The sequence below is a fragment of the Balaenoptera acutorostrata genome, chromosome 14 (genome assembly GCF_949987535.1).
Source record: "Balaenoptera acutorostrata chromosome 14, mBalAcu1.1, whole genome shotgun sequence".
In the NCBI taxonomy this organism is placed as follows: Eukaryota; Metazoa; Chordata; class Mammalia; order Artiodactyla; family Balaenopteridae; genus Balaenoptera; species Balaenoptera acutorostrata.
In genome coordinates, this window is record NC_080077.1 from 54,066,634 (window position 1) to 54,084,860 (window position 18,227).

General features: G+C 40.2%; 1 protein-coding gene across 5 annotated transcripts in view; it reads left to right on the forward strand.

Moving 5' to 3' along the window:
- The first annotated feature begins 6,800 nt into the window (after positions 1-6,800).
- Positions 6,801-18,227, forward strand: part of ATG5 (autophagy related 5) — a 119,417-nt gene continuing 107,990 nt past the window's right edge. Inside the window, exons 1-2 of one of the 5 annotated variants that reach the window (XM_057528093.1) lie at positions 6,801-7,298; positions 14,023-14,187. In XM_057528093.1, the coding sequence (XP_057384076.1) occupies positions 14,080-14,187 (108 nt within the window). In that variant the 5' untranslated portion in view covers positions 6,801-7,298; positions 14,023-14,079. Of the gene's footprint in view, positions 7,304-7,440; positions 7,545-14,022; positions 14,188-18,227 lie in introns of those variants that run through there. The other 4 variants (XM_007190642.2, XM_007190641.3, XM_057528092.1 and 1 more) reach the window with 4 other exon arrangements.

The window sequence follows — 18,227 nt, forward strand, 5'->3', positions numbered from 1 at the left end:
AAAAGCCTATTAAGTGAATGAACACATTGTTCCGTGAGAACACTAATCATTTTATAAATCGCTGGGAAAGTGTGGAGAGGGGGCAAAAAGGATACTTTATTCGTATCCGTCTTTCTGGAATACAGAAATTTCATGTTATGGTTTGATGAAAAGATGAAAAGAATGTTAGAAAATCTGCCTAGAATAAGGCAGTGAATAAAATCAGTGCATAAATGGTGGCTAGAAATGTGTGGCAAGCAGAACATGAAAGCTTCTTGTTTCATTTTGCCCTTTGCTCTAATGGCAATATAACCGAGCTCTTCTAGGGAGAAATGGAGATCATGGGACAAGAAGCAGCCTTGGGTACCTGTGAGACATGAAGAATTGGGCTGCCTGAAGCTTACTTCTTCACTTCAGTCTCTCCGTCATGGGAAATGGAAGTGAGTTTACTGTGAAGCTTAATTTTCAGGTCTCTTCACTTACATGGGTCCTTTCTAGGGTCACCTAATTTTGTATTTGTAATTTCTTTGTATGTGTGCTTTCCAAAGAGGACCTCCCAAATTGTATGAGGTTAGAATGTTAGAAAAGTGTTATAGAATCGCGCCCAGCACATAGTATGCTCTGTAAATGTTAACTATCTAACTAACTAACTAGATAAGTAGTGTGTATGATGAATTGTCTAACCTCCTGACCTAGAGTATCTTACATTTGCAGAATAAAATACACTCACAGCATCCAGGCATGAACGTGACTGTTTCATCCCTGCTTTTTTTTTTTTTTTTTTTAATTTTATTTATTTATTTATTTATTTTATTTATGGCTGTGTCGGCTCTTCGTTTCTGTGCGAGGGCTTTCTCTAGTTGTGGCCAGCGGGGGCCACTCTTCATCGCGGTGCGCGGACCTCTCATTATCGCGGCCTCTCTTGTTGCGGAGCACAGGCTCCAGACGCGCAGGCTCAGTAGTTGTGGCTCACGGGCCTAGTTGCTCCGTGGCATGTGGGATCCTCCCAGACCAGGGCTCGAACCCGTGTCCCCTGCATTGGCAGGCGGATTCTCAACCACTGCGCCACCAGGGAAGCCCTCATCCCTGCTTTTGATCATTCTTTTTTCCTTTCCTGAAATACCTATACCTTTCCCTTCTCTCTCATTCTCTTAAATCATGACAGTCCTATAAAGCCCAAGGTAATAAATGGGTCCTAGGAACAGAGTGATGGCTACTGAGCGTTTCAGTAGTAGTGTTTAGGAAAACATGAAAAGTAAACCATGGCATGTGTGTGGTAGCGATACCACTAAAGGAGAAAGATAAAGGAGAAAGGTGTGGGCTGACTGTGCCATCAGATCTGGGAGGTGAATGAAAAAAGTAATGATTACACAATGGGCTTTTAAAAAATTCAGCAGTTATTCCACAGCAGACTTTATTTTTAGGCAAACTGAATACCTGAATTTTTTTAAAAATCGGTGTTTTAAACCATCCCGCTTGTCCCTAAAATTGACAGAGGTTTTAGGAACATACCATTTCTGGGATGACAATTCTGATACTTTATGTGGGCAAATTATCCCACAGAAAGTTCCCCAACACAAGGGTTGCTGGTAAACATACATTTTATTTTTTTACTTTTTAAAATTATGTGTATGTTTTGGGTCTTCTTTTTTTAAATTTTTATTTATTTATTTATGGCTGCGTTGGGTCTTCGTTGCTGCCCGCGGGCTTTTCTCTAGTTGCAGTGAACCAGGGCTACTGTCCGATGCAGCGCGCGGGCTTCTCATTGCAGTGGCTTCTCTTGTTGTGGAGCATGGGCTCTAGGCGTAGTTGTGGCTCACGGGCTCTAGAGCACAGGCTCAGCAGTTGTGACGCACAGGCTTAGTTGCTCTGCGGCATGTGGGATCTTCCTGGACCAGGGCTTGAACCCGTGTCCCCTGCATTGGCAGGCGGATTCTTAACCACTGCGGCACCAGGGAAGTCCTAAACGTACTTTTTAAAGTAAAAAATTAGTACTCTGTGTAATTAAATGTGACTTTCATTTAAAATTTTAAAATTTTATTTAAAAAACATTGCATCCTAAAAAGACATGAAGAAAATTTAATTGCATATTACTAACTGAAAGAAACCAATCTAAAAAGGCCTCATACTTGATGATTTCAACTATACAACATTCTCAGAAACTCAAAACTATGGAGACATAAGAGGATCAGTGGTTGCCAAGTGTTCAGAGGGGGGAGGGATGAATAGACAGAGCACAGAGGGTTTTTAAGGCGATGAAACAACTCTGTATGATACTATAATGGTGAATACCTGTCATTATACATTTGACTAAACTCATGTTTAGCCTCTCTGACTAAATCAAGAGCAAACCATAATGTAAATATGGACTTCACGTGATAAAGATGTGTCAGTGTAGGTTCATCAATTGTAACAAACGTACTGTTGCAGGATGTGATAGTGGAAGAAGTTGCGTGTGTGTGGAGATGGCATGTGGGAACTCTGGACTTTCTGCTCAATTTTGCTGTAAACCTAAAACTGCTCTAAAAATAATTAATTAGAAGTATATATTGCCCCTGCTTTTAAGTTTAGCATTTAATAACTGAGGGATATGAATTATTTTTGAAAAAGAATCCATGGAGCTCTGTGTTTTGATACATATAACATAGAGTCTGTGCATAACATAGTAACCATTAATAAACTATGAAATGAAATGCTTTAAAAGTGCCATTTCAGTCATGGCTTCTACTTCTGAACTTCTAAGACATGTTTTTCCTTGACCATTCTTTTCACCTTGTCTTGCGTTCTTGCTGAATCTCTGTGTAATATTGTTTCCCAGTCTATATTGTAAACAGCTCTAAGGCAGAACTGTGACTGCTATTCTTGTATTTCCCGTACAGTCCTGGGGAGAGGACACTTCCAGCAGAAGGAACAGCATCAGCAAAGATGCAGGATGTGAGGCAGAGGTCAGAGAGAGACCAGGGAGCCAGACAAGTGATGGGTGATGAAGCTGGAAAACTGGATTAGGTTAGTTCCAAGAAATTTGGGTTTTATTCTGTAGGCAGTGAGGGTTTGGCTTTTGTAAAAAACAGGGCAGTGACATAATTAGAACTGTGCTAAAGAAGATTACTCTGGCAGAAGATTGTAAAATGGGTTGGTGCAGGGGAAGGGAGGCACAGAGCCTGATGAAGGACATAAAAACAACAGCTCCTGTGTATTGAGAGCTCACCATTTACCAAGCACTGTGGTAAGTGTTTTATGTGCATCATCTTCCCTAACCTTCACAACGAGTCTATGAAGTAGGTGCTATCATTATCCTCATTTAACCGTGAGGAAAATGGAGAAGTGGAGGCTTGGAGAAGTCACATAAGAGTCAGGTTCTTGGGCGTGTGACCTGTCATATGCACAGCGCTTGATTTAATGCTCTGCTGTCGCCATCTTCAAATTCCTTTCCTTAACAAAGGGCCCTCATTTTCATTTTGCACTGGCCCTGTGGAATTATGTAGCCAGTACTGGTTAAATAATTTTTTTTTCTGGGGCCACAAAGATAATAGATGTCAGATATGGGATTTAAGAGCACGTCCTCAGCTATGCTATACTGCACTAGTTTATGATCGGAGAACAAACACAGGTGAAGGAAAGGGAATGGATTTGAAGGAAATTTTGTCAGTACTGACAAGGTTTAGAAAGTGTTTGGTTTTTTTTTTTTTTCAAAGTAAAATAATTTTGTTGTGAAAAGTTTTTTAGGATTTCACAAAATCTCTTGAGATAACTTGAACTTTCCTATTGGGAAACAGTCTATTACATCACTGAGGGTGCTATTGACTGGCCTTGCTGGTTGGGGAGCTCTGAGCTTTGTGTCAGGTTGATTGTGACACCTGGTGACAGCAACGTATTATTGCAAGGATTTATTTTGCTGTTTCAAGAATCAGGCTGTTAAGTTTGGTTTTGTTTTTTTAAGAGTTTCCCTTCAATTTTATACTTCCCAGACTATTTTTCTTCTGCACACATTGAGAAAACAGATTGAAAAACTGCTTGACTAATTTTTCCCAGTTTTTAATAGGAGCTATTTATAGAAAATATTCCTATGAGAACAGCCAAATAATCTAATTCAAAGATTTTTTTAAGAATAATCGTAATTTGGGGGATCAAAAATTAAAACACAAATGCATACAAGTTATGAACGTATATATTTTTTCTAAAGAATATTTGGCATATTGTTTTGATTCATTCCTATACAATCTATGTAGGCAAGTAGATAGAGAGTACTGAGTAACTGGAATCATAGTCTTATAACACAATATTTTCAACAAAAACCCACATTTTATCTGTAGCAGTGCTGGAATTACATATGGTATTATATAGTTGACATGGTAGTCATAAGAAAACTGCTCCAAATTGTGATTTTGAAATATATATTCATGTAATGAAATTTGGGAGGTTCCTTCGTTGTTGCTTAAGAGTTACTTATTTTCACTTTACCAAGCACCTAATTATGTGAACTCAAGAAATGTTTAAATGACTGAATGAAGACTTGTCACAGTGACTGAAAGGCTGTCACTGAAGCTAAAAGAGTCTATCCATCCAGCTCCTGGATTCATTTTAGAATGTCAATTAAATAGATACAAATGGGATGTCTATGATTGTTCAGCATTGAAAGTCTCAAAATAATATTTGAATCCTCCAAATGCTCTCTCACCTCACAGGAGAGAACACTGTATAATGATACTTTCCCGACCTTCAAGCGTGTGTCCTTAGAATTGCCTAAAGGTAAAAACTTAGAACTATAAATATGATCACAATCACAATCAAATGTGTGTTATTCAGTATAATGCATTCTGGCCTGGTTGTTTTGGTCTTTCGTTCAAAATGAATATTTACGTGCAAAGAACTGAGGTAGGCAGTGCCTTAGAAACACGAAGAGCTATAGAGGAGTGTTACGCTCCAAAGCCTTTAGCATCCAGGTAGGTAATCTAAAGTCTAAATAAGTGATAGTGTGGGGACAGCGAGAAACTGGAGAGGGCATTCCCAGCCTAAAAGGGGGCAGCTGCAGCTCCACTCCAGCACTCGGTTGCCATGTGGGAATGTGGTCCCAGGGCTGTCAGATTCCAGGATAAGTCAGAAATCCAAATTTTTGAAACCTGTCACCATTTTTTTTTCTTTTTTTAGAGTCTAAGAAACATTTTAAAGGACAGAGTGGATATCTGTCACTCTTGGTAACTGAGAGAGACGACATAATGTTAACAAATGGAAATGACGGAGAACAAATATAGAATTCCTCTTATTTCCAAATTTTTGCTCAAGGAGCATAACCATGAGATGGGAAAGAGTACAACAACAACTGGACCATATCCAGAGGAGAGATACGTCATGTGAAGAATGGCTGAAAGAACTGACAGTGTTTATGCTGAGTGGGTTATGAGGCATATCTTTTCATAGCTGAAGTGCTGTCTATTACAAGGGTTAGCTATTTCTATTGTAGGTTGGGGGTGGGGTAGAGGAGGGACAAGGGGAGGAAGGAAATAAACAGGGTCAATTCTTAAAGGTTACAAGAAGCTGGATTTTAGCTCAATATAATCACTTTCTACCCATTAAGGTTCTCCATAAATAGTTTCTCTGCCCCCTCCCCAAACATTTTATTAGGAAAAGTTTCAAGCATAACAGCAAAGTTGAAAGAATTTTACAGTGAACACCCATATGCTCACCACCTAGATTCTACCGTTAACATTTTACTGTACTTGCATTATCACATATTTATCCATCTATCCATCCCTCTAGCCATTCGTCCATCCATCTAAGTTTTTCGATACATTTCAGAGTAAATTCCATTTAGTTTTGCCTACCATTGGGAAGTGGGGGCAACTTTATCCCACGAGCTTTTTTACAGAGGCTAATGGCTGTCTGTTGGGGATGCTATAGAGAGGATTTCTGCATTAAGTAAGTGGAGTGGACTGGACTGTGGCTTTCAATTTTTTTTTGACTGCTACCCATATCAAGAAATGTATTTCACATTCCTACACAGTGTAAACCACGTACATACTGAAGTAAAAACTTCAGGAAACAATATTTACCTTTAATATGTGTGAAGCATGCCAATATTTTCTTTTTTTTTTTTTAACTTAAAAATTGCTAGTCATGACCCACTAACTTGATTTGATGACCCACCAATGAGTTGTGATTCACCACTGGAAAATCATTGGGCTAGACAACCTCCAAGAAGGTTTTTTTTTTTTTTTTTTTTTGGCTGCGCTGTACGGCCTGTGGGATCTTAGTTCCCCGACCAGGGATTGAACCCACGCCCTCAGACAGTGAAAGCGTGGAGTCCTAACCACTGGACAGCCAGGGAATTCCTAGAAGATTCTTTCTTTAAAAAGAATCCTGTGGCTAATACTAGGATTTTCCTAGTCTTCCCACTTATCAGGAACCTATCATGAGTCTCAGCACAGTAGTATTCACTTGGCATGCATAGCATTATGTTGAAAGCCATGTGTAATGAAGAGAAAAACGTTAAATGCCTGCTAAGACTTCTGGATAGACCTAATGCAAACACTCTTTAGGAGTAACTTGACTAATTGCTTGTCATTTTCACCAACAGGAAGACATAGGTACGTACGATTGGAGGGATGGCTGGGCTTCAGTATTCAGGTATTTTAGTCTTTTGTTAAATGCGGCTCTTAATCCGTGCTGTGGCTCTGACAAAGTGGAGAAGATCAAATGATAAAATAGATATGAAAACACTTTGAAAACCAACGTTTTATTAATTTTACTGTGTGAAGCCAGGACAGGGATGCTGCGATGAAGCTCTAGTGAGGCAGTGACTCAGTATTTGTAAAACTCTCTGCTCTCACGGAACTGTTACATTAACCTCCCTAAACAACAATGACTATGCCAAAAGCACAGGACTCTAGGAAGAGAGTAGAAGCCGGGAACTTGCCAGTGGTTTGACCGAACAGTCACCAGCTCTGCTCTGTCCGCGCATGCTCAAGCGCGGCTCCAGCTTGCTCACGGGGTTGGGCCGAACTGGGAGGGCGGAGTGCGGGCCCCGTGGGGCCCCGTGACGTCATCTCCGGGCGCCGAGGGTGACTGTACTTGCGGTGGGCTTCCAGAGCTCCGCGGCGCTGCGGGCTGTCTTCGCTGGATACGGGAGGGCGGAAGTGCAGCAGGGTTCGACTCCGACCTCCGCGCAGGTGCCTTCTGCGGCTGCGCGGGCCAGTGGGACTCCAGTCTGGTGCATCTCTGCGGGACAGTGTGTCTGGCGCTCTCCGCCGCCGCCCAGCCAGAGCCCGAGACCCGAGCGTCCTCACCGGTGCAGGAAGGCGGAGGAGAAGCCTGAGCTTCTGGTAGGGTATGTGTGTGTCTGTCACCCCAGTGTGAGGAAATGCCCGGAGGAAGAGGGTTGGGGAAGTGCTAGGTAGGTGTGGTAAGAAGGAGGGGCGAGAGGAGCGCTCCCCCGGGCGGTGGTGGCGGGTGAAGGTGGTTCCTCGCGGGGAGGTGGCGTTGGCCAAGAGCCGACCTCGGAGCCCTAGTGCCGGCTGGAGAGTGTAGCCTGCGCGGTCTCTCGGGGAATACGTTCGTTCCTTACTAAGGTGGGAAGCTTGGGTCTCGTCGCAGGCTCTAGAGTTTAGTTCGGGACCTGCATTTTTCGTGGAATAGTTAGTTATTTAGATCATAGTTATTTTATAAGCAGTTCGATTCTATCCGAAATCGGTGGGGTTTCCCCCCAATTTATCTTCTCAGACGCATTCATTGTCTCATTTTAATAATAATATTTAGTGCCAACAAAGCCATTTTCCCTTGGCAGAGCACTTTCACATACTTTATAGTTTGGATTATTTTCAAGTCACACCTGAACGTGGGGAACCTAGGGAAAGTGGATTGGTTCTAGATTTTTCTGAGGGATGGGGAGGCACAGCATGTTTTCAGCAAGAATCAGAACCCAGAGGCTATCAAACAACACTGAATTTCCAAGGCCTTCCAGAGTTTACTTGATAAATTTCAGTCTTTGGGACTGTGTGTACTTGGATCTGAACGAACTTATTTTGTGATTTCCATAAAGGGAGTTGTTGGTTGAATTCTGAATTTGAAAGTAAAGATGTTGGGCTGAGGGTAGCAGTGGAGGGAAATTTTAGAATTTTATATTGGATTTAAGTAGGTGCTTTGATCCTCCAAGGTATGCCGATTAAAATTGGGGAAAAGTGAACAGAATGGTACTATATGGATAAGAGTTTTTAGAATAATGTACAAGCTTCAAGTGTAGGTTCACTTTATTAATTTAACAGATACTAAGTGCTAGTTATGTGCCAGGCACTGAACAAAAAGTAAACAAAACAATAAACAGTGAGGAAGACAATAAAAATCCCTGCCATACAGTAGGAACCAAGAGTAGCCAGAGCACCGTCCTCAGAGAAGGGGAAATCGTGTGGAGTCAAGAGTCTGAGGATCTTAGCTCCCAGGCAAATGCAGGATGTGATGAGATAAGCAGGGCAAGGCATGGCGAGCTGCAGCCACGTTTTCGGAGGATAATTTGGCAGCACCCGGGGGTGGGGGTGGGAAAGCTAAGAGGGTAGTGGTTGCACCCAAGAAAGGAGGTGCATGAAGAATCAAGGGCCTTGGTCTTGGATTTGTTGGGGGAATTCCCAGGAATTCCTGGGAGGAGCATCCTGGGAGAAAACTGATGCAGAAGGGAAAGTCCAGTCATTCCTTAGGGGTCTGGAGCAGGGATGCACACAACATTTTGGCTCCTGGAAGACAATGGGCATTGGGAAGGGGAATGAGTAGGATTTGTGGGATGATGAGGAATTGAGTGAGGACATAAGAGTTCCATCTAAAATAGGGAGCAGCCCACAAATGAATGGTAAGAAGGGTGTAGGAAGGGAGTGAGGGGTTACCGGCTGAGAATGTTTTTAAACAACCTCTGGGTCATATTCATTTCAGTGGCCACCTTGCTGTCCTATTGTAGGATGTTATTTTATGTTTTCAACTCTTATAGAACATTTGGAAATAACACTTGGAAATTGGGAATTTTCCTCCCAACAGTGAAGTAACTCCCAGGTCGCCATAGTCTTTGTATAACATTGGATACGTTTCTAGAGGAGCCTAAAGTCTACAGGAAGAGTGGTGACGAGGGGGAGCTCTGTCTTAAGTGAACGTGAGACGTGGAGGGAGGGCAGGAGTGGAGGGACTGGCTGGGTGTGCATCTGCTTATTTTGCAAAAAGAAACACGGAAAGGAGAAACCGTAAAGTGACACCTCAGATCTTTTCTTAATTAAGGTAAAATATGCATAAAATAGACCTTTTAAGCCATTTTTAAGTGTACAGTTCACTAGCATTAAGTATCTTCACACTGTTGCGCCACTGTTGCTACCATCCATCTCCAGAACTGTTTTCATCCCCCAGACTGAAACTCCGCCCCCAATTAAACAACAACTCCCCATTCCCCCTTCCAGCCCTGACAGTCACCATTCTACTTTCCATCTCTATGAATTTGACTACTATAGGTATCTCAAATAAATGGAATTATATTATTAAAAAAAAAAAATCCCTGCCATAATGAAGTTCACTTTGAGGGTTGAGGGGGGAGACATTAATTTAAAAATTAATTAAAATATATGTCAGGTAGTGAAAAGTGCTATGGAGAAAAAATAAAGTAATGAAGGGGAATGGGGAGTGCTGGTAGCATGCATGGGAAATTATAGTGGTGGCCTTAGAAAAGATGACGTTTGAGCAGAGACCTAATAGTGATAAAGAAGGGTGCCCTTGGATCTAGTGGAGAGGGCCATCAGAGCAACCACAAAGTCCCTGAGGCAGGAGCACATCAGCGAGTTTGGCTGGAACTGGGGGAGCAAGTTGCGGAGAGAAGCAGATAAGCAGGTCAGAGTGGGGTCAAGTCATATAGGGCCTGCTAACACCTCGTAAGACTTTAGTTTTTACTTTGAATGAGATGGTGGGGTTTTGAGTAAAGGAGTGAACTCATCTGACTTGTGTTTTAAAAGATTTTTCTGATTACTTTGTTGTCTCTCTGCAGCAAGGGCAGAAATGTTGAGACCTCTGTTGGTAGGCCATTTGCATTTATCTGGGTTAAAGGTCAAGGTGACTTGGATCAGTGTGGTAAGGGTGGAGGTGGTGAAAAATGGCCAGATTCTAGATTTATATCTAAGCTAGAGCCATCAAGTGTGAAGAGGGGTCATGGATGACTCCCAGATTTATGGCCTGAGCTGCTAAAGAATGGAGTTACCACTCAGTGATTTGGGGAAGACCGCAGAGTAGTAGGGAGAGGAGGGAGGAAGATCTGCAATCATTTTCAGTTTTGCACTTGCTGAATTTTCAAATGAAATGTCAGTATACAGTAGTATATATGAAACTGGAGTTCAGAAGAGAAGTCTAGGCTGAAGATGTAAATGTGGGAATTGTTAATGTGTAAGTGATATTTAAAGCCCTGAGAGATCTCCAAATGCAGGGTTCAAGGACCGTGGGGCACTTCAGCATTTGGAGATTGGAGGGAGTTATGACCTATCCCCCAGGGTGGAGGTGGGGCTGTTCCTTAAAACCCCTGTTCAGAGCTAGTGATCCTTAGTAACCAGATAGAAGGAAATAGAAAGCCAGGTCATTAGCTGAGAGAGAGTGAGGAAGGAGATGTGAAAATTTGAGGAGGGGGAGTTGATTTAGGACAGTGGAAGAATAAATGGACTAGGGAAGTATGAGAATACTGGGCAATACTCAGAGCCCACTTTTTTTTTTTTAATTAATTTTTTATTTATGGCTGTGTTGGGTCTTCATTTCTGTGCAAGGGCTTTCTCTAGCTGTGGCAAGCGGGGACCACTCTTCATCGCGGTGCGCGGGCCTCTCACTATCGCGGCCTCTCCTGTTGGGGAGCACAGGCTCCAGACGCGCAGGCTCAGTAGTTGTGGCTCACGGGCCCAGCTGTTCCACGGCATGTGGAATCTTCCCAGACCAGGGCTCGAACCCGTGTCCCCTGCATTGGCAGGCAGACTCTCAACCACTGCGCCACCAGGGAAGCCCTCAGAGCCCACTTTTGAGGTCAGTGTTCATGAATTTAAAGGGAGACCAGCCAGCATATATATTTTTAGATGTTTACAAATTTACTACTAGTAGTTATTTGATATTTTAAGTAATTTCTGAGTAGTTAGGGATTTTGTCAGCAAAACAGCTTCAGGTAATAGGTTAGCCTTTCTTGGTTTGTAGTGTAAAAGGGACTGTTAATTGTGCATTATATTGGGTTGGCCAAAAAGTTCATTCAGGTTTCTGTAACAGGTTACGGAAAAACCCAAAAGAACTTTTTGGCTAACCCAATATTTTTATCATACTCACTGTGCTGTTTGCTAAGTGTTGTTGGTTGGGCACCTGCCTCTTTTCCAGGCCATGAATTAGATGCAGAGAATACAGCAGTCAAGAAGTAGTCCCTGCCCTCAGGAAGCTTACTTCTGGTAGACTGCATCATGGGTTGGGATTTCTGTTCTTCCAAAACATTGCCTTCAAGTTGGATGCATGGTGTTGATATCGTAGTATATGTATGAGAGGGAAAAATATTTTTCTAAAATAGTGAAATTCGCTGAATATGAAGTGTGATTGTACAGATTTAGGAAGGAGTTTAGGTGGAAAAGTTTCTCAAGTAGCTAGTATAACTTTTGGATTTACACATTTTATTAATTTATATATTTTCCAGTTGTTTAACAAAAATTCCAGAGCCTATTATGTGCTGATTATGCTAACGTCCTGGATACAAGGGTATATATGACTCAGTTTCTGCTGTCAAGGAACTGACAGTTTAGTGTGGGGAGGGGCAAGAGACAGATAAGATACACAGCTGCAATGCATTGTTACACCGTATAACAATAAATATATAATAACAGAAGTAATTAGATTATAGTTTGCTTAGTGGAAAGCTTCCCAAGGAGTTAATGTTAAGCTGACTCTTAAAAGAGGATTAAGAGTTGGCCAAGAGAAGGGGCAAAGGGTATTCAAGCAGAGGGGCCATGGAAGCACAGGGAAACCATGTATTAAATACATTTACCATTTTTCCAGTGCTTGGTTACTAGGTGCTAAATACCCAACAACCCTGTGAAATTAGAATTATCTTCAGTTTATAGATATGAGGTTTAGAGATGTCAGGTTTGTTGTCTAAGGACATACAGCTTATATGTGGAAGTCAGGGTTGAAACCCATGTCAGTCTGATTTCAAAACCCCTTAACTACCTTACTGTATAGCCTGCTGTAAGCATTTAAATCTTCTCTGTCCTTGTTCTTTGTCCCTCAGCCGGTCTTTTTACCAACTTCTATTTATTCTTCCTTGGAAAGCCCTCCTGTCTCTCATCAATCCACTGCTACCAGTCTAGGTCAGGCACTCATTATGTGCCTTAGTTGCTGAAATTGCTTCCCGGCTAGCCTCTCTCTGGCTCTGGATCCCCTTTTGTGCACTGCTACCAGATAATTGTTTTTATTTCACCATTATAAAACCTTTCTAGGCTTGTTGGATGAAATTGAAAACCCACAATTTTCTATTTGGTGTACTTCATGATCCAGTTACATTTTATATTTACAAATTTGACATTAAAAGAATAATAATTGCTTTTATTTCTCAGCACATGCTGTGTCCATTACCATGTCAAATACTTCATAGATTTTTTTTTTTTTCCTAGAACAACCTGGTGACTTTTACAGGTAAGGAAATTTAGACTGAGTGAAGTAAAGTGACATACCTAGGATCAGGTATGGTAGTAAAACATGTCACCGGTCAGCTCTTTCATTATCTACTACTCCTCCCAACACAAAGTTTCCTAAAAAGTTGGTACACATACTGCTCCTGCCACTTCCTGCCTTTGCTGATGCTATTTTGCCTTGCTTGGAATATTTGTCTTCTTTTTGTCTGTCCATATTCTACCCATTCTTCAAGTTCAGTATCTTTTAAGATTCTTCCCTGAACACTATAGGTTCTGTTAATATTTAACTTCTTCCCCTCCTGCATTATGAAAGCTCTCACAAAGTAACATTTAGTTATAACCATGGACATTTTGGAATTGGAAGGGATGTTTGGCAATAAGTATGGTATGATGGAAAAATTATGAGATTGGAAATCCTGCCGTAGTAGAGGAAAAGTAAAGGCACAGTGAGGTAACAGGTTCTGCCTGATTCATGCATAGAAGAAAGGCTATTTTGAGCAGAGTCCTGAATGATGTGTAAGTTGGAAGGCGAGGTGGGGAAGGCTACTTTAGGGTAAGGAACCACCGGCAAGAGCAAAGCCATGCAAAGGACATGAAAGTGCATGGTATGTTTAGCAGATTTGTAAATAATACCTTCTGGGCGATGCCTGAGGTTTTAAAAAAGTTATCACCACCATCATCATCATCATCTTGTATGCCCTCAGCACCTGCCACAGAGCTGGGCATATCAAATGATCAAATATTTATTGACTCTCTATTGAATGTTATTAGCAATGTTCAATGTATAATTTTTAGTTATTTTCCTTTACTCTCATAATTCCAGTTTACACTAAATAATGCTTTTGATTATTCTAAGTTCTTAAAGTCTTTGACTTTTGAACATTTTTTGAGACATACTCTGGTTGGTTCTATAAATTATGATGATAAATACACTTTATAGTACTGTGTTATAGGCATTGTTCTAAGTGTTCTACATGTATTAATTTAATTTTCATATCTATCTTATGTGGTCAGTGCTGTTATTCCCATTTTACAGATGAGAAAACTGAGACACAGAGAAGTTATAGGTGAAGAGTTCACTTTAGATAAGCGGTAGACTCTTTTGGGGCTTGAGAGAATGATTCAAGTATAGTTTCACTTTGGCTGTGGTTCATTAGTTGTATATGTAATTTTGAAATGGTTACTTCCGTGATCTCCTTAAATAAATAATAGCTCCACATTTAGAATTTGTTGTACTGATTTTTGCATTCATTCTAAAGAATACCCATCACGGAGTTTTTTGAAGTGAATAGTCTTTATGCATTCTTTTTTTCCTATAATCTTCCTTTGTTTTGGAGCAGGTTCATTTATACCTGCAAGGATCTAATACTCTTCGTTTTATTTTCAGTTTGGCTTTGGCTGGAAAAGAATTCAGCCTATATGTACTGCTTTAACCACTGGAAGAATGACAGATGACAAAGATGTGCTTCGAGATGTGTGGTTTGGACGAATTCCAACTTGCTTCACCCTCTATCAGGATGAGATAACTGAACGGGAGGCAGAACCATATTATGTAAGTATGTTGATGGTGGCAAATGGGATACCATAACTTTGTCCATTTTTGTAAATAAAGCTCTAAGAACCTGGAGGCTGATTTTCAACATTTTATATACAATTAATATGTGCTTATTGTGGAAAAAAATTAGGAGACAGATCTACAAAAAGAAGAAAATAAGAATTACCTCTAATCCTACTACTCAGAGGAAAAAAACACTGTTGACATGTTGATGTGGGACCTTCTTGACTTTCTTTTTCTTATGCATATATAGTATATGATAATGAATCATAAGTTATGTGTGGTTTTTTAACAGGAAGCTATTTTGAAAATGCTAGGTTCAGACTTGATTCTTTTGTATGTAGGTGGTTCAAAGCAACTATTTAAATTCTTTTTGCAAGCTGAGTGAACATATGAATGTGTGTGTGACTTCATATGTTCATGAGCAAATATAGATTATATGAAATATATTGTTTTATAACATAAATCGCTGTATATAGGCTTGTATGTTTGAGTTAGTGTATTGTCTGTTCTAAAAAAAAAAGTATCAATTATCTTCTGATTTTAGTCTGCTTTTTTTCTTTTCTAATTGCATATATGATCCATACTTAAGCATCTGTCAGTCAGAGATAATAGTATCTTGCCTTTTTACTGAATAGTCCCTAGTAGGCAAAGACAGTCTCAATTGTTATTTTAGTTTTTTTTTTTTTTCATCTCAGGTACACATAATATTGTTTACTCAGGAGGATCTGGAGAAGTGGAAATGTATTTGTGGTTCTGGATTATTTCTTGTTGTGCTTTTTAAAAAAAGTTAATTAATTAATTAATTTTTTGGGCTGCATTGGGTCTTCGTTGCTGCATGCAGGCTTTCTCTAGTTGCAGCAAGCGGGGGCTACTCTTCATTGCGGCGCACTGGCTTCTCATTGCAGTGGCTTCTCTTGTTGCAGAGCACGGGCTCTAGGCGCGAGGGCTTCAATAGTTGTGGCCCGCGAGCTCTAGAGCTCAGGCTCAGTAGTTGTGGCACACGGGCTTAGTTGCTCCGCGGCATGTGGGATCTTGCTGGACCAGGGCTCGAACCCGTGTCTCCTGCATTGGCAGGCAGATCTTAACCACTGCGCCACCAGGGAAGTCTTCTTGTTTCACTTCAGTAAAGCTTGCGCTTGGCTTTCTTCCTCTCTGTTGGAGAAGCAGCACTATTCCACAGCCTTCTCCAGCTGTGGGAAGTCAGACTGCTGGAAGAAGCTCCTTCAGGGGCCCATTCACTAAATTTTTGGGTAGAGGAACTTGCATTTTTCTCTGCACATTCTCGAATCTGGCATAGGTCATGCAAATGGTAGATACTCAGTGCATGAAAGCCTCTCTACACCCATATTAGGGGTTTGTTTTAAATTCTCTGGGTTTTCTTATTGAATGATAATTTCAGAGAAATTGGGCAGTCTTTTTGTACTAGTATTTAGGTAGTCGTAGCTGATTATATTTATAAATTTGAGTCATTTTAACTTTGGAAACCTCAACAATTTTCTGCCTTTAGAAAAACTTCCACAGTTAAAAATGAAGTGTGATCATAGCTTATTTTTAGAGACATTTCATTTGTTAGATGTATTTTTCCTCTTCTCCCCCTGTAGCATGGGTTAGGATATCATTTATGTTTGTTTCCAAACTAGCTTTTGCTATTTTAATGAAAACTTTTAACTTTGGGTAGCTTTCTAATAGTATCTAAACAAAAGAGTGTATGTGTTCAGTTGGTCAAAGTGGCAAAAACTAAGAAATATATAATTTAAGACTGTTTACTTTTAAATCAGAATATGATGTTTGACACACTTTCTGCAGTTAAAAAAAAAATCCAAGTAAAGAATATAGTATTTTTCCTTCCTTATATATGAATCTGTTTAAATACGAAAAGACCGTTGTGAGAACTAGAGGGTAAGTTGTTTTCTGTCTGTTTCTAATCGAATTAAAAATGGCAAAGAGTAATGGGGGATAACTGCTGGAGGAAGAGGATTGTTTTGTCTAATAGTAATTGATTTTTTTCTTGAATTCTTCCTAATTCTTCACCCAAAAGAAACTCTTACACAGTCATTGTGATTATGTTTTTGCAGAATATTGGGTGATAGGCATATAATAAATATTAAACAAAGAACTGGATTTTAAAACCATGCAGCATAATGCAGATTTTGTTCTTTAAATACATACATACTTAATAAACAGATACGTACTTAAGTATAAGAAAGACAATATACAAAACCACTAGCAGTGGTTACCCTTAGAATTATTATAGGTGAGCATTTTAGTGCCAATATGATTTTCGTTCACCTGTCTCTTGGTTGTAAATTAAACTTGAATGTATTTTTTAATTGCTTTGAGTTATAATAATGATAATGTTTTAAAGATTCCGGATGAAATGAGATGAAAATATCATAGCCTGAGAGCCAGTAGACCTCTTTCCCAGACATTCTCAAAGTTCAGATGAGATAACATAACAGGGTTGTCACCAAGGATTGAAGAGTCCATTCATGTTCACGTGGAGGTGCAGGAAGGTTGGGTGAAAGGGAATGTAGTTTATTTTTATTAATGTTTATAGCTTATTTCTTAGAAACTAGATTTAAAAATATCCACTCATACCAAATTTATAAATTATTACTCAAAGAGTCTTCTGGAATTTCCTGTTTCCTTTGGAAAAGCATGTTAATGTTAGACATATTCCTGTCTATTTGTTGGCTCCGTATAAATCTTTCAGCCATCATCCTGTATGTATATCATTGAGAATTATATCGTATTTTACAGGGAGTATTAGGAAGGAAATTTGTTAGAAAATAGGCAACTTTTCAGTTTTTGTTGTTTCTGTTATATTCATTTGAACTGTTGCTTTTCATTTAGATTATCCAGTATGAAATATACATACTAAATTGCATTTATATTTTGTGACTTCTTACCAGAGGAAATCATACAGATACATGGTCATCAATTTGAGTGGACCCTAAACATTTCCCAGCATTCCTTTTATGTTTCCTTAGTTAGCTGTCTCTGTTCTTCTCCGCTAGGACTATTTCTCTGAGTGCTGACCTCTTCTTTCTTGACAGGTGACCTCACTTTCTACTTCACAAAGGAAATAGAAACCATACAATAGGACCTTCCTTAACTTTCTGCCACAAAGTCTGTAAAACATATCTGCACTCAACATACTTTTACTTCTCTCTCATGTTTTTTTTTTTTTTTAAATTAATGTGTTTTTTTGTTTTTTTTTTTTAGAGAGTATTAGTCATTTTTAAATTTTTATTTATTTATTTATTTATGGCTGTGTTGGGTCTTCGTTTCTGTGCGAGGGCTTTCTCCAGTTGTGGTGAGCGAGGGCCACTCTTCATCGCGGTGTGCGGGCCTCTCACTGTCGCGGCCTCTCTTGTTGCAGAGCACAGGCTCCAGACGCACAGGCTCAGTAATTGTGGCTCACGGGCCCAGTTGCTCCGCGGCATGTGGGATCTTCCCAGACCAGGGCTCGAACCCGTGTCCCCTGCATTGGCAGGCAGAGTCTCAACCACTGCGCCACCAGGGAAGCCCCTCTCTCATGTTTTAATGGAAGAGGTGTCCTTTCTTCGTAGACAAGGCCCAGCCTTCCATCTGTGTTCTGGATCCCATCTCCTGCTTCTGTATTTACTTTACTTTCAAACTTTTCTATTTACTGACTTCTTCCTTGCAACATTTATATTGTCTCAAATCCTTTCTATCCTAAAACAACCCTCTGTTGACCCCATCCTCCTTTCAACTACTTGCTTTTCCTTCACAGCCAGACTTATTAAAAAGATTGTCTGTACTCATTGTTTCCTTCCCATCTCCCACCACTTTCTTCACTGTAATCATATTTCACCCTACTCCAACAGAACTGTTCTTGTCACTGTCACTAAAGACATCTTTTTTTTTTTTTTTTTACCAGACCTAGAGTATGTTTTTGAACTTTCATTTGCTTGATCTCTCAGCACTATTTGATGTCATTGGCTGTTTTCTCCATTGCTCTGCAGTGCCTCATTCCTGGTTTTGCTTCAGTGGTCCCCTTTGCCAGGGGA